Source organism: Streptopelia decaocto (genome assembly GCF_964273445.1).
Source record: "Streptopelia decaocto genome assembly, contig: HAP1_SCAFFOLD_45, whole genome shotgun sequence".
NCBI classification, from domain to species: Eukaryota; Metazoa; Chordata; class Aves; order Columbiformes; family Columbidae; genus Streptopelia; species Streptopelia decaocto.
Genome location: NW_028117033.1, coordinates 1102089 through 1125592, shown reverse-complemented (window position 1 = coordinate 1125592; position 23504 = coordinate 1102089). Strand labels below are relative to the sequence as shown.

General features: G+C 51.8%; 1 protein-coding gene and 1 long non-coding RNA gene across 4 annotated transcripts in view; one reads left to right on the top strand and one right to left on the bottom strand.

Annotated features, from left to right (window-relative positions):
- LOC309451968 overlaps positions 1 to 23504 on the top strand; it is a 163209-nt gene that overhangs the window by 68839 nt on the left and 70866 nt on the right. The gene's annotated exons all lie outside the window — the stretch shown is intronic.
- Positions 814 to 2535, bottom strand: LOC309451952 (ubiquilin-1-like; the record flags this gene model as incomplete). Its single annotated transcript, XM_082076646.1, has 1 exon — positions 814 to 2535. The coding sequence occupies one exon, from the start codon at positions 2533 to 2535 to the stop codon at positions 814 to 816; it is 1722 nt and encodes a 573-aa protein (XP_081932772.1).

Below are 23504 nucleotides of genomic sequence, written 5' to 3'. Positions count from 1 at the left end.
ATCTTTTGGTATCTAAATTCTTGAGCAGGGGGAAAACATGTGTTTTCCAAAATACCCGGTGGCGACTCATGGTGCTGGGATGGGGCCAATCCAGCTCCAAGTCAGTCGCGCTCAGCTGTGTTTGCCCCCCTCACACCCCCCGTTTCCCAGTTTTGCTCCAAACTTGCTCAAATACAAACAAATAGGCAGCAATTCAGAGACAACAGAGTGGGGCTCAGCCGGTGGTGCCCCCTCCTAACCCCCCCGGCATCCCCAAATCCCCAACAACGGGGCCAGACACCCCCTTCCCCAGCTCCGTTCCCTTCTCTCAGCTCGCTCCAGCACCGGCCCAACACCCTCTAGTAAACAGCGCTTGGTGGCCCCGGAACGCGCCACTCCTGGAATGCCGAACTCTGAACTGCTGCATGAAATTCAATCCTTCCGTGCAACAACAGGTGGGTAAAAACCCACTGTGCATACATTTGGGATGTAAACGTGACTTACAGCCACCACCGACTGTTACGATAACCCTCGCGGACAGCACACGCACAGGAGACGCAGTGGCAGAAGTGACACATTGACTTTCATAACAGCATTTGCTCCCTTGAGGAAAGGCTGATGCTGGCAGTGACAGGTAACACAGAAAGCTCTTCAGTCTATTGCCTTTGGATGCAAGAAACCCTTGCGGACCAGGGGAAATCAATTGTCATGGATGGAAGAACGCTACAGCACACAACTTGTTAGCATGCACCCTGCTGCTTTTAGTGTGGGGTGAGACTGAAACGCAGCCATTGACAGAGGAGGTGATGTAACCGGTTCATTTGGACAAACCAGTTATGGTATCTTGTCCGATGACGGTGCTTTCGCCAGTATCTCCGCTGCTGCACTGACGTCTCCTTCTGCATCAATCAGCACCTCCAAGTTTGCGCTCTGGTCCTGGAAGCCCATGGCCCTGAGCTGCTCCATTTGTCTCCCAAATCTGGCCTGTGGCACCTCCTCATTCATCTCCATCTGATGTTCTCCTTGCTCCCCATCTGACTTGAAATCTCCACTGTCCTCAGACTCGCTGCTTTGTGACGAGTCGTCCGTGCTTTCCAGATCCAGCTGCACACTTGGGTCCTGCAAACTCAGTATAAAATCCGGTACCTCTGTCGAGAGGGTCTGTAATCCCCGCTGGATCTGCAGCAACGCCTGCAGCGCCCGCGGGTTCCTCAGCAGGGGCGAAATCTCGGCGTCCTCCAGCTCCGGTGGCAGCTGCTGCACCTGCTGGTCTTCACATGGAGAATTTCCGTCACTTGGTGTCTCGGCGCCGTTCAGAAGCACTTGTGCGGGGCTGTCGGGGTGTGTTACCGCACTCCCCAGGCTGTGCATGAGCTCTGGGTCTCCTGTCAGCTGCTCAACCATGGTCTGAACCTGCCCCGAGTTGGGCACCACCGGTCCTGCCGCAGGACCCAAGCTCAGCGAGGTGAAACTGTCACCTGTGCTGCTGATGGCGAACTGGCCATCGCAATCCCCTGTGTTACCACTGACCCCGCTGGACCACAGAGCCCAAGGGTTGGGTAATGGCCTCCGGTTTTCGGTGTGGGCTGGTAGCCTGGCTCCCGTCAGGGGTGGGTCACTGTCCTGGGGAGCAAAGGGGCTGTTTCCCATCTGCACAGCGTCCAAGATGGGCTCCTGAACCTCTCTGTACAGCTGCTCCAGAGCGCTGAACCCTCCAGGGATGCTTTCCAGGTTCTTCATGGCCACATCATGGTTCCTTATCATCTCCTGCCTTACGGCAGGGCTGCTGGAGGCCTCCAGCATTTCTCTGATAGTCTGGGGGTGGCTGAGAATGTGGCCAATCTCGGGATTTTCTTCAGCCAGCTGCTGCATCTGAGGGCTGGACATGAGGAGGTCCCTGACAACGTCGGCATTGTCGAGGACATCCTGCACCAAAGCAGTCTGCATCTCCCTTTGCAAGCTGTGCAGGGGTACCTCTTCTTCTTGAATGCTGCTCTCCAAGTCCAATGTGTCTGTGGAGTCCAGGCCCAGGAGAAATACGCCCGTCACCCCAAGGAGGAAGCCCAGCAGAAGTGTGTTGTTGTTGATGGTGTTCAGATCCAGGCCTGAAGCAGGGATCCTGGACAAGAGGTCCGCCATGGTCTGTGCCACTGCTTCCTGGCTGGAGGTCAACAGCTCAGACAAGTCGTGATGGATTAAGCTTGGGTTTTGCAGATGACCCGTGCTTCCCAAGCAGAATAAGTTGGAATTGCTGCAGCTGGGAGGTTGCATGAGGGCGGTCGCTCTTTCTTGATCTGCCAGGCCATCCTGTGGTTTCTGCTGGGACCTGATGACAACGTGGATGTTGACCCCACTGTGAACTCCATGCTGGCTCAAAGTGTCTTGATCCTTGAGGACTTTCCCAGCAAATACCAGGACCAGCAGATCAGGGGATGTTTTGAAACGTTTGGCAACTTCTTTCTTAAACTCCTGGATAGTGCTGCTCTGAGCAACCTCAAACTTCTCCTCCTGTTTGAGCGTCTTCACAGTAACCTTGATGATATTTGAGGAATCCATGGTGACAACAGGCTGACCAGTCTCTGCTGCCCCTTTGCTTCTGGGCACGGTGACTCTGAGACCAGGGCTGCGCGTCACTCTGTTGAAAAGCAGCGGTGCTGGCAGGAGGTGACAGAGGGTGACAGCTGCAGTGGAAACGGGGTGGCAGTTATCTCTGCTACGGTGACAGATGCCAGGAGGGAGCAGTGACACGGGGACAAGGACCACCTCCCTCCGCAGATGTTGCACAGCTGCTCCAGTTGCTCACCACCCGTGCAGTCCCCCCATGTTCCCTGTCCCACTGCAGCCTCCTGCCTGTATAGAATGCCCATGCAGCGGCGCTGTGCTGTGACATCACAATTGATGTCAGAGTGAGCAGTGATGTCAGAGCTGAGCTCAGGCTTCCTCGCCTCCATGGTCCCCAACCAAGTCCCCAGGACACAAGGGAAACTGTGGCGGGGTTTTGATGGATAAAGATCTGTTGCTGAATTAGTCAAGCTCAAAGGAATCTCAAGGCCGCTCCGAGAAGCTGAGAACAGAACCTGCTGTGAGAAAGAGGGGCGTCCTCGATCAGCGGGGTCCTGGCGTGGCGTGAATCATCGGACGCATCATCAGTGAGACTCCAGCGCACGGACAGCCCACGATACTCATTTAGCGAATCCACGCTTGGAGCGTGGACGCGTGATTAGAATATAGTTGCATATATAAGGAGGCTTGTTTCTGTAATAAATGGCTTTGGCATGATTCACATTGAATCAAAGTGTTTGCTGAGTCCTTTATCGCTCCAACAGAAAACCACACCATGGGGACCCCCAGTCTCAGGGGCTGCAGGACCATTTCCATTCCACATGACTGGCAGGTCAGCATCGCCAAACCCAGGGCGAAGCTCCCGAGCACCCGCCCTCCCGGCTCCGGAGCTTGCTCCCCTGTTTCAGCGATCACCCTCCTCCTGCCAGGTGTGCTGCAGGAACGCGAAGCACCTCGAATTGTCACATTGAGCCCCAGTCTTTGGGTCCCACTGTGGGTTTGCTGCCAGCACAACCCATGCACAGGGTCAGCCCTAGAATCACAAAATTACAGACGGGTTTGGGCTGAAGGACCTTCCCAGCTCCCCAGTGCCCCCTGCCATAGGCAGGGACATCTGCACCAGCTCAGGGTGCTCAGAGCCCCGTCCAGCCTGGCCTGGGATGTCTCAGGGATGGTTCATCCACCACCTCTCTGGGTACCTGGGCCAGGCTCTCACCACCCTCAGGACAACAATTCCTTCCTCATGTCCAGCCTGAATCTCCCTCCTTTAGTTTAAAACCATCACCCCTTGGCCTGTCACAAATAGGCTGGGATGATTTATGGCTGGGACGCAAATGCATGGACAGGATGGAGCAATGCAGAGATGGGATGTCACAGAATCATAAAATCATTTTGGTTGGAAAAGACCTTCAAAGATCGAGTGCAACTGTTAACCCAGCCCTGGCACTACCCCATGTCCCTGAGAACCTCATTTCCAATCCGTTCAACCCCTCCAGGGATGTGACTCCAGCACTTCCCTGGGCAGCCTGTTCCAATGCCCCACAGCCCTTTGGGGAAGAAATTGTTCCTAAATCCAACCTCAACCTCCCCTGGTGCAACTTGAGGCCATTTCCTCTGCTCCTGGTGCTTGTTCCTGGGGAGCAGAGCCCGACCCCCCGGCTCCAAGCTCCTTTCAGGCAGTTCAGAGAGTCCCGCAGGGCTGGGATGGAGTCATCCGTGGCTGGAATGTGATGCGCAAGGTGGATGAATTGATGCTCAACTGGGATGAAACACGTTTGGTGTGAGGGATGCACAGTTGGTCTGGGATTGGGAGCGGGACGGTGATGGGAGCACAGTGGGGACAGGAGCACCACATGCTCACCCAAAACTCCTGCAGATAAAAATCAATTTACCTGTCTCCAGAACAGGTGTGTCTGCTCCATTTCGGTGCTCAGGTGGGTCCATGTGTGTCCCCTGGTGCTGGAACACCCCAAAAAGCTGCAGCCGTTGTGGCCGGAGAGTGCAAGTGATGTGGTGCCCACGTGTGTGCTGAGCATGTTGGTTCTCAGCCTCTGCTCAAGGCAGCAGCAGAATTTCTGGGAGCACTGCGAGAAAACCCCACGGGACATTTCACAATAGCCTCACACGTCACCAGAATGGACGCTGTGCCAGAAAACGAATGAAAAGCCCTCCCAGTGCCAACACAACCCGCGGACACTGAAATCCAGCCCAAAGCACCAAAATGTCCAGGAAAAACAGGGACTTGTTGAGTCCCGCTTATGCCTTTCAGCTCTTTAACCTGATCTTGTCACTGTAATCTCACCAAAGCACTTTTTTTCCACTTGGTTCAACTCTAAAATGAACTTCTCTTCCACAAAACACCCCAATCCTTCAATGAGAAAACCCCAACATCTCTGCTCTCCAGGATCATGACCCCGGCATCTCGTGCCATCGCTGCATGGATTTTAGTTTGTTCAATGAAATGAACACGTGCCGAGGGGGAAAAGAGGAGGAAATCTTTGAGAATTCAGTTTTCCAGCACTGGAGATGTGTGGCCAAGATTTAGGTTTCCTTTATATAGTGAATTGGAAATGGTGCAAAACACGGATGGATGGATGGATGGATGGATGGATGGATGGATGGATGGATGGATGGAGAGAACTGGGACCGTGATAAAGCTCTTGCTTCCAAGCAAGATCGGTGGTAACTAAAACCTCTCCGTCTCTTATTTGCTTTTTTATTGAATCAGATTGATAAAATTCCCTGGATCTGTGCACCACTGGGGACTTCCACACGGCAAAAACCCAACATCTGTCTTCTATTTTGCTTTTTAATTCAAGGAAAAGCCCACAAGACTCTCTCAGGATGGCCAGAAGCATCTCTGCGCTCGTCTCCATTCCCTCTGAGTCTTGCAGGTTGAATTTTCCCATTGATGTGCCAGCCCAAGAGCTCAAAACCCCGTCGCATCGTTAACGAACCTCCCAAACGAGCTGTCGTGCTGGGTACCAGCCGTCCTGTGAAAATACCTCTGGCTGCTTTATTTCCACCCTAATTCCCTGTATCCCACTGATATTAAATTTCCAGGCCAAAATACACGTGCAGTATTTGGTTTGTGATTTGTTGGGGTGGGTTTTTTTTGGTATTTCATTGTTGGAGAATGGCTAAGAGAGAAAGGGCGGAGACCCTCTCTACGAAGAGGATCTTTTCTAGTTAGCATAAGTAGGCCTCAGTTAGCATGAGCTGAACAAGGGTAAGTGGGAAGGTACTGACTGAGAGAGGCCTGGGTAAACAAAGTTCAGGAGGCAGCTCCGAGATAACGGGTGTTGAAGAATGGCCAAGAGAGAAAGGGCATGAGACCCTCTCTACGAAGAGGATCTCTTCTAGTTAGCATGAGTAGGCCTCAGTTAGCATGAGCTGAGCAAGGGTAAGTGAGAAGGTATTGCCTGGGAAAGGCCTGGATAAACAAGTCTCAGGAGGCAGCTCCTGAGAAAGGCCTGGATAAACAAGTCTCAGGAGGCAGCTCCGAGATAATGAGGGAATTCACATACCAGGAGGGCCACAGAAGGGGATGGACTCATTATGTATGTTGGGATGGGCTCATTACGTATGCTATCAAATCGGTGTTTGACGAGTAGGCATAACTAATAGAACCACTATAAAAGTCTGTGCTCTGTATCAATAAACGGAAGTATTTCTTATGATTCACATTGAATTGGCCGCATTTCTTCCTCCGTCGCCGCAGGCCAGAAACTATGCCGGGGTCTCGATCCCCGACAAACGGGGAAGTCACATACCAGAGAAACCACAGAAGGGGATGGGCTCATTATGTATGCTATCAAATCGGTGTCTGACGAGTAGGCATAATTAATAGAACTGCTTTATAAAGGGGTGCTATAAATAGAATTGCTATTAATAGAACTGCTATAAAAGTCTGTGCTCTGCGTTTGATATAAAAGCCAGTGCTTCGAGGCAATAAATGGAAGTATGCTTATCATTCATATTGAATTGGCTGCATTTCTTCCTCCGTCGCCGCAGGCCAGAACCTATGCCGGGGTCTCGACCCCCGACATTGCATGAATTAAGCACGTTTTTGCTTTGCTTTTTTTGTCTTTCTCAGCCAGCGATCTCAAATTATGCTGGTGAGCTCGTCCCGACAGGTTGGGAAGCAGAACATAGAGTTGCTTGGATTAGTCCCAGGGATGGAAATGCTGTTTTGTGCTGTCATCCCACAGCATGGAGATGTCCCCTCCGGCTCATGGGGCTGCACAACCACAACGAGACACCAGAGAATCCACATCAGGAAAACGTAACGATTTTTCTTTCTATTTTCTAGAGCATTTTCTGCTAATGGTTTAAAAAGCATCAGCAAAAAAACGTGGTGAAAAAGAGAAATTTCGGAGTTCTGTGCCCAAGACTGAAGAATTCCTCAGGAGCACTGCAATCATAGGAATAAATAAAACGTTTTCACATTCAAACCGAAGAATATTTATGGCTGACCAGTTGTGCCAGGAATGGGAAGCAGGAGAAGACGTGATGCCCAGAGTGAGCGTCATGGGATGTGTCAGCACAACCAGCACATCCCAAATTGTCTGTTGACTGAATTAAAGCGGGAATGGTGACAGGTCCTGGGGCAGCAGGAACGTCTCCTCTGTGACTGCTCCACCTTCCCAGGTGCCCACGTGTAGTGGGTATGAGGGTCTGTAAGTGATAATGAAAAACAGGACCAGAGGAAACGGCCTCAAGTTGCACCAGGGGGGGTTGAGGTTGGATCTGGGAACAATTTCTTCCCCAAAGGGCTGTGGGGCATTGGAACAGGCTGCCCAGGGCAGTGCTGGAGTCACCAGCCCTGGAGGGCTGGACAGACGGACATGAGGTTCTCAGGACATGGGGCAGTGCCGGGGATGGGTTAACAGTTGGTCTCCATGATCTTAAAGGTCTTTTCCAACCAAAATGATTCTGTGACTCCGTGATTTTCCGGGGCGTTGCAGCTTTGGCAGCAGACAGGAGCCAGGAGAAGGGACAGCACTGTCCCGAACCTTTTCAGTCCCTTCCAGCCCCATTTCCTATGCTTCCACGCCCACCCTTCACAATTCCAACATGTTTATTTAATTAAATATTAATTAAACATTTCCTAATAGTCTCGCCAATGCTGTCAGCAATTCGCTGGGGTGTCAGCATCGCCAGCTCCATGCTGGGCTGTGATGGTGATTTTTCCTAAAGCTGCTTTAGGAGATGCAAGACACGGTGTGACATTCCCGATCCAGTGGTGATTCTCAGCCGTGGACAAATCACAGTCCCATGGAAAACCCACAGAGCCCACCCAGGGTGAAATCCTGCAGTGATGCAGCTCCTGTGGGTCCATCACATGGACCTTAAATTCACTCCCAGCCTCCCTGAACACCGGTGGGGAGGTGGAGTGGGCACCCAAGGAGGGAGGTGGGCACCCGGAGGGGTGCAAGGGGAACATGTGGGTGCAGCTTGGGCACCCCAGGGAGCAGCGTGGGCACTCCAGGGGTGGGCATGGGACACCCAGAGAGAGGTGTGAGCATGCGTGGAGCAGCATGGGCACCCTGGGGTGCAGCGTGGGCACCCCAGAGGGGTGCATGGGGCACCTTGAGAGAGGTGTGGGTGCTTCAGGATGCAGTGTGGGTACCCCCAGGATGGGTACGGGGGATGCAGGGAGAGGTGTGGACACGCATGGAGCATCTTGGGTATCCAGGGGTGCGGCGTGGGTACCACAGGGTGGGTACATGGGGCAGCTAGAGAGAGGTGTGGGCACACAGAGAGCACCGTGGACCCCCCAGGAAGGAGCCCAGGTACCCCAAAGAGCAGCATGGAGACCCCAGGGTGCAGGTGGGTACCCCAGGGGTGGGCATAGGGTACTTTGAGAGAGGTGTGGGCATAGCAGGGAACAGCATGAGCACCCCAGGAGGGATCCAGGCACCCCAGGGAGCAGCTTGGACGCCCTGGGGGTGCGTGTGGGGCTGCTAGGGGGAGGTGTGGGCACACAGGGAGCGGTACAGGTACCCCAGGGTGCCCCAGGGTGCAGCATGGGCACCTTCTCGGGGTACATGGGGGACCTAGAGAGAGGTACGGGCACACAAGGAGCAGCGAGGGCACCCTGGGGGGCAGTGTGGATACCCCAGGGGGTTCATGGGGCACCAAGAGAGAGATGTGTGCATACAGGGAGCACCATGAACACCCCAGTGGGGAGCCTGAGCACCCCAGGGAATGGACACCCCAGGGGTGGGCCTGGGGCACCTAGAGAGAGGTGTGGGCACCCAGGGAGCAGTGTGGGCACGCAGGGGTGCAGCATGGGTACCCCAAGAAGGAGCCTGGGCACTCGGAGGAGCAGTGTGGGTACCCCAGGGAGGTGCCTGGGGCAGCAGGAGGGAGGTGTGTGTACCCAGGGAGTACCGCAGGCACCCCGGGCAGTGGATTGGGCACCCCGGGGACAGCGTGAACACCCTGGGGACAGCGTGGACAACCTGGGGATGTTGTGGACACCCCGGGGACGGCGTGGACAACCCAGGGATGTCGTGGACACCCCGGGGACGGTGTGGACACCCCGGGGACAGCGTGGACACCCCGGGAATGGCGCGGACACCCCGGGAACGGCGTGGACAACCTGGGGATGGCGTGGACACCCTGGGGATGGCGCGGACACCCCGGGGACGGTGTGGACACCCTGGGGATGGCGCGGACACCCCGGGGATGGCGCGGACACCCCGAGGATGGCGTGGCGACGCCGGTGGCGAGGCGAGGGAGCCCAAGTAAGTCCCGCTTACCGGTGTCGGCGTTGGTCCAGGGCAGGAGGAGGACGACGGTATCACAGAGCAGCGGCAGGAGCGGCTGCGCCATGGGACGGTGGCGGCACTGGAGCAGGGCCGGGGGGCTCAGGGCTCCCGGGGTGGGCTGGGGCTCGGCCCCGCCGCCCGCCGCCGGACATACCCGGCGTGGCCAGACCCGCCTTCCCCTTTCGCTTTCGAACAGAGACCGGGGTGGGGGGTGCAGTGCCCGGGGGTTCGTTACCCGGGGGGATGCACGGCCTGAGAGTTCGGTACCCGGGGGGATGCAGTGCCCGGGGGTTCGGTACCCGGGGGGGATGCAATGCCTGGGGGTTTGGTACCCGGGGGGGATGCAGTGCCTGAGAGTTTGGTATCCAGGGGGGATGCAGTGCCCGAGGGTTCGTTACCCGGGGGGATGCAGGCCCTGAGAGTTCGGTACCCGGGGGGGATGCAGGGCCTGAGAGTTCGGTACCCGGGGGGGATGCAGGGCCGGAGAGTTCGGTACCCAGGGGGGATGCAGTGCCAGCGGGTTTGGTACCCGGGGGGAATGCAGTGCCAGCGGGTTCGGTACCCGGGGGGGGATGCAGGGCCTGAGAGTTCGGTACCCGGGGGGAATGCAGTGCCAGTGGGTTCGGTACCCGGGGGGGGATGCAGGGCCTGAGAGTTCGGTACCCGGGGGGAATGCAGTGCCAGCGGGTTCGGTACCCGGGGGGGGATGCAGGGCCTGAGAGTTCGGTACCCGGGGGGAATGCAGTGCCAGTGGGTTCGGTACCCGGGGGGGGATGCAGGGCCTGAGAGTTCGGTACCCGGGGGGAATGCAGTGCCAGCGGGTTCGGTACCCGGGGGGGGGATGCAGGGCCTGAGAGTTCAGTACCCGGGGGGAATGCAAGGCCTGAGAGTTCGGTACCTGGGGGGGATGCAGGGCCTGAGAGTTCGGTACCCAGGGGGGATGCAGTGCCCGGGGGTTCGGTACCCAGGGGGGATGTAGGGCCTGAGAGTTCGGTACCCAGGGGGGATGCAGTGCCAGCGGGTTCGGTACCCAGGGGGGATGCAGGGCCTGGGGGTTCGGTACCCGGGGGGGATGCAGTGCCAGGGGGTTTGGTACCCAGGGGGGATGCAGTGCCTGAGAGTTCAGTACCCGGAGGGGATGCAGTGCCAGCGGGTTCAGTACAAAGGGGGGATGCAGTGCCAGCGGGCTCGGTACCCAGGGGGGATGCAGGGCCTGGGGGTTCGGTACCTGGGGGGGATGCAGTGCCAGCGGGTTCGGTACCCGGGGGGAATGCAGGGCCTGAGAGTTCGGTACCCAGGGGGGATGTAGGGCCTGAGAGTTCGGTACCCAGGGGGGGTGAGGTGCCTGGGGATTCGGTACCCGGAGCGGGTGCAGGGCCCAGGGGTTTGGTACCGGGGCGGGTGCAGGACCCAGGGGTTCGGTACCTGGGGGAATGCAGTGCCCGGGGATTTGGTACCGGGGCGGGGTGCGATACCCAGGGGTTCAGTAGTGGGGGGAATGCAGTGCCTGGGGGCTTGGTACCCCGGACGAGATGCAGTGCCTGGGGGTTCGGTACCGGGGGGGATGCGGTACCCGGGGGGGATGCAGAGTCCGAGGGGACGCAATAGCAGAGACGGGGTACAATACCCAGAGGGTGCAATACCCTCGGGATGCAATACCGGGGGGGGTTGAAGTATCGGGGGGGCGAGATACGATACCAGGGAGTGAGATACGATACCAGGGGGGGATGCAATACCTGGGGGAGGGATGCCGAACCTGTAGGGAAGGATGCAATACCGGGGGGAGATGCAGTACTGGAGGGGGGAATGCAGTACCGAGAGGGGGAGGAGGGGAATGCAATACCCAGGGGTGAGATGGAATACCTGGGGATGGGATGCAATAGCGGGAGGAGGATGCAACAACGTGGGGGATGCAATACCTTGTGGTGGGGATGCGACACTGGCGGTGAGATGGAATACCTGGGGTGGGATACAATAACGGGGAGGGGCTTCGGTTCCCGGGGATGCAATTCCTGGGTGGGGGGGAGTGTGAGCAGCCATTAAAGGACAAATGTTGTTTGTACACCTGGGGACCTGGCGCCTGACCCCAGAGCGGGGGGGAGGACTGAGAGACACCAGACTATGAATCTTTAATGTAAAACTAAGTCATCACTTCGGACTAATCCCAGAATGCAAACTGTGTTTTAAAAGCTAAGCTGGGGAGAAGGGAGCCAGAGAGCTGGGAATGCGCACTTTAAGTAGATCAATAAGGGAGGGGGTTAGCAGAATTAGATGAATGAGACAGGTGATCTGCGGCAGGGCCGGGCAGCCTGTAAACCCTGCAGAACCAGCCCCTGGGAACAGGGGAGGGAATTTGCGGCTGAGATTAAGGTGATATAAGCACCGGCTTTTTGCCCTATTCCATGTGCTACCATCAGGTAGGACACACAGGTTTGCAAAATCGTTAATAAAATCTACATTGCTGAGAGATCCTGCCTGAGCCTGTTATATTGGCAAGATGATGGTTTCCTACAGGAAGCTCTACCAAGGTGTGGTCCACCTACCCCAGGTCCCAGCAAAGCTGTTCTGTCAGTCCCTTCTCAGCTGGATGGGGAAAGAAAGCACAATGAAAGGCTCATGGGTGAGATAAAGGCAGGGAAATCCCTCAGCAAGTACCGTCATGGGGAAAACAGACTTTGCTTGGGGAGAAAAAAAAATATCCATCAAATCAGAGAAATAAAACCAAATGTTAAAACCCCTTCCCCCCATCCCTTCCTTCCCCCCAGGCTTAACTTCACTCCCAAATTCTCTACCTTCTCCCTGGGAGTGGCGCAGGGGGACAGGAATGGGTGTTGTGGTCAGTTCATCACAGGTTGTCTCTGTTCTCACACTCTTCCCCTGCTCCACCGTTGGGTTCCTCCCATGGGACACAGTCCTCTATGGACGTCTCCAACGTGAGTCTTTCCCACAGGCTGCAGTTCTTCATGAACTGCTCCAGCGTGGATCCTCCATGCGGTCAGAAGTCCAGCAAACCTGCTCCAGCCTGGGCTCCTCTCCATGGGGACAAAGGTCCTGCCAGAAGTCTGCTCCAGTGTGGGCTTCTGTGGGGTCACAACCTCCATTGGGCTCCACCATGGACCTCCATGGGCTGCAGGTGGGTATCTGCTCCACCATGGACCTCCATGGGCTGCAGGTGGGTATCTGCTCCACCATGGACCTCCATGGGCCACCGTGGGTATCTGTTCCACCATGGACCTCCATGGGCCACTGGTGGGTATCTGCTCCACCATGGACCTCCATGAGCCGCAGGTGGGTATCTGTTCCACCATGGACCTCCATGAGACGCAGGTGGGTATCTGTTCCACCATGGACCTCCATGAGACGCAGGTAGGTATCTGTTCCACCATGGACCTCCATGGGCCACCATGGGTATCTGTTCCACCATGGACCTCCATGGGCTGCAGGTGGGTATCTGTTCCACTATGGACCTCCACAGGCTGCAGGTGGGTATCTGCTCCACCATGGACCTCCATGGGCCACCGGTGGGTATCTGCTCCACCATGGACCTCCATGAGCTGCAGGTGGGTATCTGTTCCGCCGTGGGCCTCCATGGGCTGCAGGTGGGTATCTGTTCCACTATGGACCTCCACAGGCTGCAGGTGTATTTTAGAAAGAGCAACATACGAGACTAAACCTTGAGAACAAGGTTCATATGCTGGAGGATTGTGCCGAGAAACATTCAGGGCCACGCAGATGAAAATGCTGCACCAGTTATACACCAGTTAAGTGATACACACCGAACCCTGGGAATCTTGGTTAATTGCTCTTGATTAGGCACATGCTATAATCAATGTACTCTGGACAGGTTGAGATTTCACAAGATGCATTTTATGAAAAGCAATCAAGAGGTTAGAGTTCACAATCGGCTTGCGCAAGAAATAGTTGATGGTAATGATACTGGGATTTGGTAAAGAAAATATGGTCTGTGAGACTTTATCCTTCTTCCCAAGTGTTCCTTCCAAAGCCATGTAAGACCCAACCATGTCATAACTCTTTCTGGGTGAGGATTTTTGTGATGTTGGTGAAAACAAGCCCTGTAGCTCCTAATCTTCAAAAAGATAAACAAAACTATGCATGAGAGGGTCGAACTGGAGAATTGTGATACCTTTATACAAAAAATCAGAGCTACTGAATGCCTGTGGGTGCTGATTTCCTGACGAGATTCTCAGGGACGTGGGTTAGTGCCAGGGTTGGGTTAATGGTTGGACTCCATGATCTTGAGGGTCTTTTCCAACCAAGATCATTCTATGATTCATCACCCCACTGAGTCCTGCCCAGTCCCCATCTCGGGGAGCCCTTTGTGCACTGTGCCCCTACATGCGGCATCAAAGGATCTTTCCCACCTTGTCCCTGTCCCATGCACCAAGACATGACCCTAAAGCAACTCTCATGGTGGAACATGGAGATAACCAAGGTCTGAGCACATCTTCTGTGTTTTCAAAGGGGTTCACCATCCTGCATCCAAATTAACAATTTAAGAATTGTTTGTTTTCAGTCGCCTCGAACATCCGAGAAGCAATTTTTGGGCTGAGCTCTCTCTCACCTTCTTGCCTTGTGTTGCTTTGGGAAGGTTGGGCAGAAGCGGTTGAGGAGTTCTGCTTGTTTCTCCTTGGATGTGGCATGTAGAAGGGTTGTGTTATTGACTACAACTCTTTAAGTGGAGATTTTGGGGGTGAGAAAAGCTGGATTCTAGGCCAGGACTAGAGATCACTCCAGTGTCTTTAAAGAGAGACAAACTGCTTGTTTCAGGATGCCAGCACCAGGGATTCGGAGCTCTTTCCTTCCTGGGCAAAGATTAAGAAGACAAAGAAGATGGAGATGAAGACAGATGAGGAAGGAGACAGAAGAAGGAGATAAAGAAGATAAAGGAGGAGAAGAAGAAGACAAGGAAGAAGAGGAAGATGATGATGAAGGAGAAGAAGAAGATTAAGAACATGGAGATGAAGATGAAGATGAAGAAGAAGACAAAGAAGATGAAGAAAAAAAGGAGGAGAAGGAAGAGAAGAAGAAGGAGGTGAAGAAGAAGATATGGTGCTTAGCATTGTAGGCAAAGCCATTTTCTACTCAAAGCTGAAATACACTGCATTTATGCTCGCCACAGCTTTTACACATTGACGCACATTGAAAACTTCATCTTCTGGAGGTAGGTTGGTAGAATTGGTGGAAACAGGGTGGTTTTGCTGCCCAGAGGAACACCCCAGTGAAGGCTATGAGCCTTTGTTGTGTTTGTGGCCTCTGGTCAGAGAGGATCCTGCCTTTCCAAAAGCTGTTTCTGAGCTTGATGAGAGAAATTGCTCCACGTTGGAGTTTCCAAAGTGTGACTTTACTGCTGAGGAATCCATTCGGAGCTGGGTGGGGTCTGAGCAGCTTGGGGTCTCACAGGGGATCTCCAATGGGATTTTTTTTGGGGGGGGAAATTCATCTCTTTTTCCATTTGGAGCGATGGGAGTTGAGGGGGAAGCGCTGATGTAACCGCAAAAGGGGTTTTTCCTGCCTCTTCTGGGTTTCCTGCCTTGTGGGAATTGCAGTTCTCGCTTTCTAAGGTCTTTGGCAAGAAGTCTTTTCTCAAAGAGAACTGACTGACTTCTCTCACAAGCCTTTATATTATTAAATCAGATCCTAGGAGACAAGTTACTTATCCTGGAACAAATAACCACAATCGCAGCTGCTGATGAAACATGAGGCTGTAAAATTTGCAGCTGGAGGCTTGGACACATCCCCTTTTGCCTACAAATGGCATCCCCAGAGGATTTATCTTAAAGCAAAATGAATTCTGCTCATGTTTTGGTTTTGTTTTTGCTTTTATGTTTTTTCAGTTCTCTGATAATGAAAAGGAGAATGGAAGATTTGTATGGGTCTTTCTACCATCACTTTCTAGGAGCACATCAATCTCTGTCACATGGGGTTTCTTTCCTTTCTCATTTCCCCAGGGTTACAAATAAATGTGCACAATGTCATTTGTCTCTGCTAGAAAGCGTAACAAATGACAGGCAGGTTGTGTCACCTAGTGTCCCCCTGTCCCACCACTGTGTCCCCATGGCCACCTCCACATGTCCCATGCTCATTTCCTCATGTCCTACAGCCTCATCCCTGTGTCCCATGGTCCTTTTTTGTCCCCTTTGTGCCCTGGGCTTTGAAGTGTGGCCACGTCCCCATGCTCCATCACCTTGTCCCCATGTCCCATCACCTTGTCCCCGTGTCCCACGTCCACCTCCTTCTGGTCCCCCTTCTCCCTTGGCCTTTGACATGTGGACACACCTGTATGTCCCATCCCACGTACCCATCTCCCATGGCCACCTTGTCCCCTTGGCTTTGAGATGCCCCACTGCCACCACCCATAACCATGTCCCTTTGGTCCCCTAGGCTACAAGACATGACCACGTCCCATGTCCCCATCCCTATGTCCCATGGTCACCTCTCTTCAGCCCCTCCCACCTCACCCTTCCCTGGTCACCTCACTGTCCCTTGAACTCCACCTTTGGGTCCCATGAGCAGCCATCACCACCACTGGCCACATGTCCCCTCCCTGGCCACCTCATCCCTGGTGTCCTCCCTGGCTGGGGGCTGTGGCTGAGGTCCTGTTATGGTCCCTTTTGTCCTCAGGGTGACTCGTTTTTCCTTTCTTTGGCATAAGAAAATGAATATTCTGTGGTGTTTGCAACCCATCCCGTGTCTCCTGGGCCACTCAACTACCAGAGCAGGTCAGATATGGTCTGGGGAGAACAATTCCCATTGTGCAAGTGCAATGAAATTGGAAAACAGAAGCACAAGTGCAATAAGTCATGACACAAAGGCACAACCCTCCATGTTCTTCCCGTATGGGAAAATAAACCCCTTTCTGCCCTGGAAAGGTGGAAACCATCAGTCCCTTGTGACAATTCGGTACCAGGGACACAGTCCAAGTGTAACAATACCAGAATTATGTGATCTGGAGAGTTCTGGACATCACCAGAATATTAAGAGTGGCTACAGTGGAAAAATACTGACTAAAGCCAACCATCTCATGACCTTCTGAAGAGCAATTCCAAAGTGAGGCCCTTGGAGCTTCCATGGATTGCAGCAAACGTCTCCCTCCAAGCTGGGACATCCCTTGGACACATATCATGACCAACCGATGCCGCAAAGCTGTGAGTGAAGACAGATTTCTCCAGTCTCAACAAATCGCCCATTAGGAAATGCCAATGCTACAAAGTGAGTAATTTGCTTGACTTGAGAGGAAAATTTTAACCTTAAGTATATCTCCATATATATTTCACATACGTATGCTCAAAGCTGTAGGTTGGTGTGCGTGGTATATTCAAATATCTATGGATTAATATGTCCAAGCATAGCGTGACCCTTGACATCATCAAATCTGTCATCAAGTCACTGTTTTGATTACAACAAATCCCACTGAACTGCTTTAAGTCACTTTATTAATCAGCTGTTCATTTAATGTCATCAGAAACCATATATTAAACTTGTCCTCTAACTTAATAAATCCTATAGCTTGGTATTTATGGGTGGTTCTCTCTATACCATGTTTTTGGAGATGCAGTGGTACACAAGTAAGGAGGATGGAGTAGCCCATGAGCCGACTCGTTATCTAAATAGTTATTAAAAATTCCATACAGTATATTCGTATCCTTCCTCCATGCCACGGTTCAGAAGAGGATTAAAAAGATGCTGCCATTCCTGAAGAACATCAGAGATGTAACCGTGACCTCATCAGATTGATGTTTACTGCATAACAATTTAAATAATGTACAGGTATGGCAACAAAAATACAAAGTATTGGTGAAAAGGGTTTCCAGGATGCTAAACCTGAGCAGCTGGGCAGAATCAGGGGCTTCTTCATAGATTCAGAGAAGCAAATAGGAGATAAAACTTGCCACTAGAGCCAACAAAAAAGAAAGGAAACAGCTGGAGGGGTTAAAGAAAGGGATTTCTTCTGAAAGAGCAAACTTGTTTGGACATATTGCGTCCCTGAGATGTGAGATTCTGCAGAGAGCTAATTAAGAAAGCGTTTGATAAGAAGACAGATTGTGGTGACCAGGAGCAGGGTTGGGTCAGACAAGCGCAGTGACCAGCCCTGATTTACAGCCAACTGGCCCCTTGTACACTCTTTTCTGGCTATTCCTCCTTTTTTTCCTCCCTGATCCTCTTCCCCTGACAATCTGCAGTTTCATCAACTCCCCCAATATCCAGGACCTGAGGGTCCCATCACTCACAAAATTTGAGGTCGCCTGCAGTATCTCGACAGCCCATCAAGATCGTTTCTCGTCTTTGCCCTCATGATGTTGGTCTCTGCTCCCCAGGAACAAGCGCCAGGAGCAGAGGAAACGGCCTCAAGTTGCGCCAGGGGAGGTTGAGGTTGGATCTGGGAACAATTTCTTCCCCAAAGGGCTGTGGGGCATTGAACAGGCTGCCCAGGGCAGTGCTGGAGTCACCAGCCCTGGAGGGCTGGACAGACGGACATGGGGTTCTCAGGACAGGGGGCAGTGCCAGGGGTGGGTTATGGTTGGACTCGATGATCTTGAGGGTCTCTTCCAACCAAAGTGATTCCATGATTCCATGTTACTCCACTGTGTTTGTATCTCTGTATATTGTTTTTACACCTTCCCCCTTTTCTTATTAATCCTTTTAGTATTATCAAGATACAAAAAAGCCCCCATTTTCTTCACATAAAGCACAGGAAAGCGTCCAACTGAGAAGAACATCCTTCCTGCCCAAGAAAAGTCTCCACTGTGTTTTTGGGATGGGGCAAAGGGTCCAGGAGCAGAGGAGCTCGAGAGAGGTGGGAGACGGTGAACATCTCAAACACATCTGCAACACATCTGCAGAGCTTGAACACCTGCGGGACAACCAAAAAGTGCTGCCACCAGAACTGGCCGAAGAGGATGAAACAAAGACCCTCCACACCCCCAGTAATGAAGAATTCGGAGTTAGGACCTTGGCTTGAAGCCACATTAATGTATTAAATTCAGAGATGAAGCAATGAACTGGTGCAGAGCACCAGGTTTTGGACAAGGGATGAAAAGAGTAGTAGCAAGGAAGAGTTGTTTGGGAAAAGAACCAGACTGGACTTATTTTTCATGAATCTGTACTTTCTGGAAGGAGATGTCTTGTTTGAAACCAAGAGATACTTACAGTGCATGGATAAAAATTAAAATGTTAATATTCATTACAAATGAATGCAAATTTTTTTCTTCTCAGGATGATTTCACGCAGATGTGATTAGAGTGCAATTAGGCGAGATGGATTAAAACCTGAGCCTCAGAGTAATCACTCTAGAAAAATGATATTGGAAGAGTTTATGTGTTAGGAACAAGTTATTGGTCATGGTGAAGAACTCAGTCTTGCGAATTACCCACTTTTTTGACTTGTTTTCAATTGCTTTCAATAAGATGCAAAGACGTGGGATTGTTTTCAGAAGGTGAATGCTCATGCACATACATCATGGATGTGAATTTATCATATTTTACTAGACACAAAGAATTAAACTCAAATATTACCTTTTGGAGCATGTAGTCTTTCTTGAGATCTATAACATTTCAAGTTATTTTCCTACGTTACCTAAATTGAGGGTTAAAACCACGTCCCTCCAGCTCAGAGAGTCGCTCTACACCAGATTTACACATCGACAATATAGATAATGCCATATAATCCAGTTTGCTTCAATTCCCTTGGAGCCTGGTATTCAGCTGATGTTGAGATTTAGATCTACAAAGCTTGGGCTGGCTTGAAACTGCCCCTTCAAGCATCATTTTCTTAAATTATGAGATATAATTGATAGGGAAGAGCGTCCTCGATTTCTTCTTCGTTCATGGGAAGAACTCCAGGAGCTAATGGTAACCACCTACAAGCTCCCACCTTGCAGAAGGAAAGTTGCCCAAATCTTTCACAAAATGGAATAATTTGTGTTTTAAGAGACACACTTAGGCATTCAATGAATTAACACCCTTAGCAAAAGTCTAATAAAAAGGGATTTTGCTGCTGGAGCTACAGTGGGCTCTGGAAAAGAACCAGTATCATCACATTTTGCAGGACTGGGATTTTAGGACTAGAATCAAGATTCACTGTGACTTGATGATTCCCCATAAACAGGAGAGCAGATACATTACATTGTGTGGTCTCAGTTTGTGGAAGATCTCAAATAATTCTTTCAAATATTCCAACTATATAAACACCTGGGTAGACGGCAAGGACTTGCTTCTTTCTCTTGCTCCATAATATCCTATCAATGGGTTAACACCACCTCTTAGATTCCACCAGCAGCATGTAGGGAAACAAAAACATCCTCTACCCACCCTAATTTCAGAGACCAAGGAGCTCTGCTTGGGTTTTGTGTTTATGCTGCTAAGAGGAGTAAAGCAAACAACTTTTATTGCAACACACCGGAACAAACAGACACCACTTGAATTTTTGCCTGTGGGAGACTGTAGGAGACATGAAAACAAGGATGGTACCAGGGGATTTGGACAAATTAATCATATTTAAATAGTCATTCAAACCTTTGGCTGAAAAAATGCAGCTTGTCTGAATTTGTCTTTGTTGGATTGCATGGAAAAACAGAATTAAAAATGTTGAGTGTCATCCATCTGCATTCATTATGCGATTGAAAAACAAGCCCGTTCCCTGCGAACTGACAGCCAGTACTGGTCACCCCGCTTTGCAGATGATATGAACTCAAGGAAATGTAGAGAACAGCAATTTTCAAAACTCAGGGATATAGAAAAACTCTCAGAAGATGTTGGAGGGGAGCGCGTGTTTCTCAGGAATGGTGCAGAGGTCTCGTGGCACCAAAAGGAGAAAGTACTAAACCCAGAAGCTCCGGAAGGAAAAGCCACATAACACAGCCCAGTGTCAGACAGCAGAAGTCCTTGCAGACACAACTTTACCCACAGAACCAGCCGGTCACTTCACCGTGTTGCCTGTGGATGGGATTCGAGAGAAGCGTTTCATCCAGACCAGCAGACCCGTGCTAAACATCTGTGAGAGTGGGTCCGGAGATGGAGCAGGATTGGCCTGACCATCGCCATCAAGAACTGAGAGAACTGAGGCCCTGACCGAAAGAACAGATGGACAATGACTTGGAGAGAGGCCCGAGGAGCAGCATTGTTTGAACTGTTTCTCTGATACGGGGGCCTCCTGCTCACAATGGCTGCTGTGTGGACTTTGCTGCTGCTTCAGCCAAACCAGCCCCCCCTCCGGAAAGCTGTTGTCATGAGGGTCTCTTTGACCCAGGGACAATCGCTGCTGTCCAGAAGATGTGTTCTCACCTGCAGCCTCAGTCACACGTGTCCCCCACCTGCTCCCTCAAACAATGGCCAATGACAAAGAGCATGCCCAGAGCTCGCCAAGGCTCCTGAGGTCACCCAGTGGACCAGAGAGAGACCCTGAATGCTGGACACGTAAGCGCTGGCAAAAGAAAGCGTGGATCCTTCGAGCCTGCGCAGTTAAGCCTGGGTTGCGAAATCAAGGCAGACTGGCCTGAAACAATGGGAGCGAGGGGGGTGAAGAAGCACACAAGGTGACTCCAGAATGGACACCAGTGAAGATCTTCCCACCAGAGGATCCCGAACCACGGCAGAGAACCGGCCGGACTCCACGGGACCGGAGACCAGAGGGAGCTTCTGGAACTGGATGGTGAGAAACGCAACCTCATTGCTCATCTTTACTTTTCCCTGTTTCTTTTCCCTTTTCTCTTTCTCGCTCTGTCTCTCTATCATGTGCCGCTTTACGGGCAAATTAATAAAGTAACACTGCTTGATTGAGTTATAACCCCTTGGCATTTTGGTCACCTTAATTTTGCGCTCTGAGGTCAAGGTAAAAGAACCATCACGAGTCCATCGCCGAAGGGACTGTGACAACATCTAAACCAATTTAATTTTTCAGAAATTAAAATGAGGGCTGCTCTCGCAACAAATTGTGCGTAATTGCCCATCTTCTTCATTATTGCCATGACCAGGGACCTGATAGCAGGTGAGACACTTTGAGGTTGGTCCATGTGATATTTCCTGGGACATCAAACCAGATAAATAAAGATCTGCCACCACGATGGAGCTCGGATGGTTCCAGTTGCTCGGCTGATGGCCAACCAGTGACCACTGGGGCTTCCAAACAGATTCATGGTTCTTCTACTCATTTGTTCATTGCATTATGAATGTTAAGCTCTTGGGCAGCTGTGGAACACCATGCTCTGGTTGCTTCCCAGCCACCTCCTCTTGTCACCACAAACATGACACCATCGAGTTGCTCTCCTGGAAAGGACATGAGAAGAATTTGTCTTGGCCTTTCATCTGAAGGGGGTCCAGAAACTCCTTTATTTATTCCGTGCTGAGAAGGAGTGGCCTAGAAAGAAGGAAGCCACAAACAGCAAGGCTACTGACAACTTAAGCTGCATGTTTAATTCAGTATTTGAGGGGAAATTATGTGTTTTATTGTATAAATCAAGCTCATTGGGGGCGTTTTGCTGTGCTGGATGGTTTTGATAGCAAACTTAGCTTTACTGGTATTGTAATTGTTGCCTGCTCGATGAGTTCTAGACAGCAAATGCATGGTATAGACAACAAATAGATATTTGGAGAAGAGGAGCAACAAAATTGCATTTATTTTATGATTAAGAACAAATCAAGAAAACTCACATTAAGCAGACAGCCCAGCAGGTGAGCTTGGCAAGTGTCTCACAGCACATGGAGACCACATGAAGAAGGCGACAGAGCAATCGGTGAGACGCTTGTAAATGGGAAAATAAAGCTGAGGGGACTCATGGATAATATTCAGAATTACAAAAGATAAATGCAGTGGCGGTAAGAAATGTATTTTCTGATGTAAGAACATGTAGGAAGATGGGGAAGGTGGTGGAAGGGGATCTGGAATACACTGGAGGAGAAGGGAGACAGTTGGGTGGAGATCGAGATCTTCTCATGCCAGATACAATATTGTGTGTTGGGGGTGATGGTGAGGGCAGGGGGAGAAGCTTCGGGAACCAGGATGGGGGAAAGTGAGATGCTGGACAGCACATTTTTGTGTGAAACAACCAGAATATGAGCTCCAAGGAGTAATAGTTCATCATATCAACAACGAATGCTAAATTCCCAGGACTCAATGATCCTGAGGGTCTCTTACAACTGAAGAGAAGCTGCCAAATTAATTCATACTGTGATTAAGTTACAAAAGACGTACCCACCATTAACTAACATGATAAATGCTTTCTGACCACCTGCAAAACAAGGGGTATTTTTCAAGTTTTAGATCCTTCTGCATGACAGGAGAGAGACAGAAGATTAAGTGATATGTTGTTCAGAAGCAGAGTGCTTAGTTGATATTTAACTAATAATTAATAGATGTAAGTAAGAAACTAAACAGTTATAACTAACATCATGAATTATTTCTTAGTATAGATGTATTGTGTGTCAAAATTTTCAAAAATTGTCATGCATATGTAATAATTATGTGAATATAAGCAACACAAGAGCACCCAGTCTTTGCAGTACTTGGGGAGGATGATCCCAGTGTTCCCCAGCGCTGACAAAATAAAGTCGCTTAACAGTTTAATCGACCCCGCTGTTACGCTTATTTCTTCGTTTCACACGCAAAGTGATCCCAGGATTTTACACACCCCGCACAAAATGGTGGCGCGGCTCCTTTAAGACGCCCCCCCACACCCCCAGCAGCACGGAGAGGGCGTGGCTTGGAGAGACGGAAGGCGCTCAGCGGCCCGAAGCGCGTCCCGGGTTGAGTGACAGCGCTGCGGCCCAATCAGGCGCGGAGGTTGAGGAAGCGGGGCGGGCCTCCCGGCGGGAGCGCTGCGGCTCCAAGGGAAGCGGGGGGGCGACCGGCGGCGACGTGATTAAGAAGTTTGACCAGAAGGACGAGGAATCCGGTCCGGGGCTGGCGGCGGCGGGGAGGGAGCGGGGGGCGGGCTCAGGGCGGCCGTGGTGGCAGCGCCCTGAGGGGAGCGAGCGTTCGGCCGCCCGGCGCGGCCCGTACCGGCCGCTGAGGGGAGTGGCGGGAAAAGCCGCTGAGAGAGGAGCTCCCGCCTCTCCCCGTGTCCGGGCTCCCCAGAGCCTCCTCTGGCCCTTCAGGATGGTCCGCGGGCTGCGGGGCCCGGGGGTGGGAAGCAGTTCCTCGCCTCCTGGGGGCCGCGGCGGGCGGGCTCTTCCC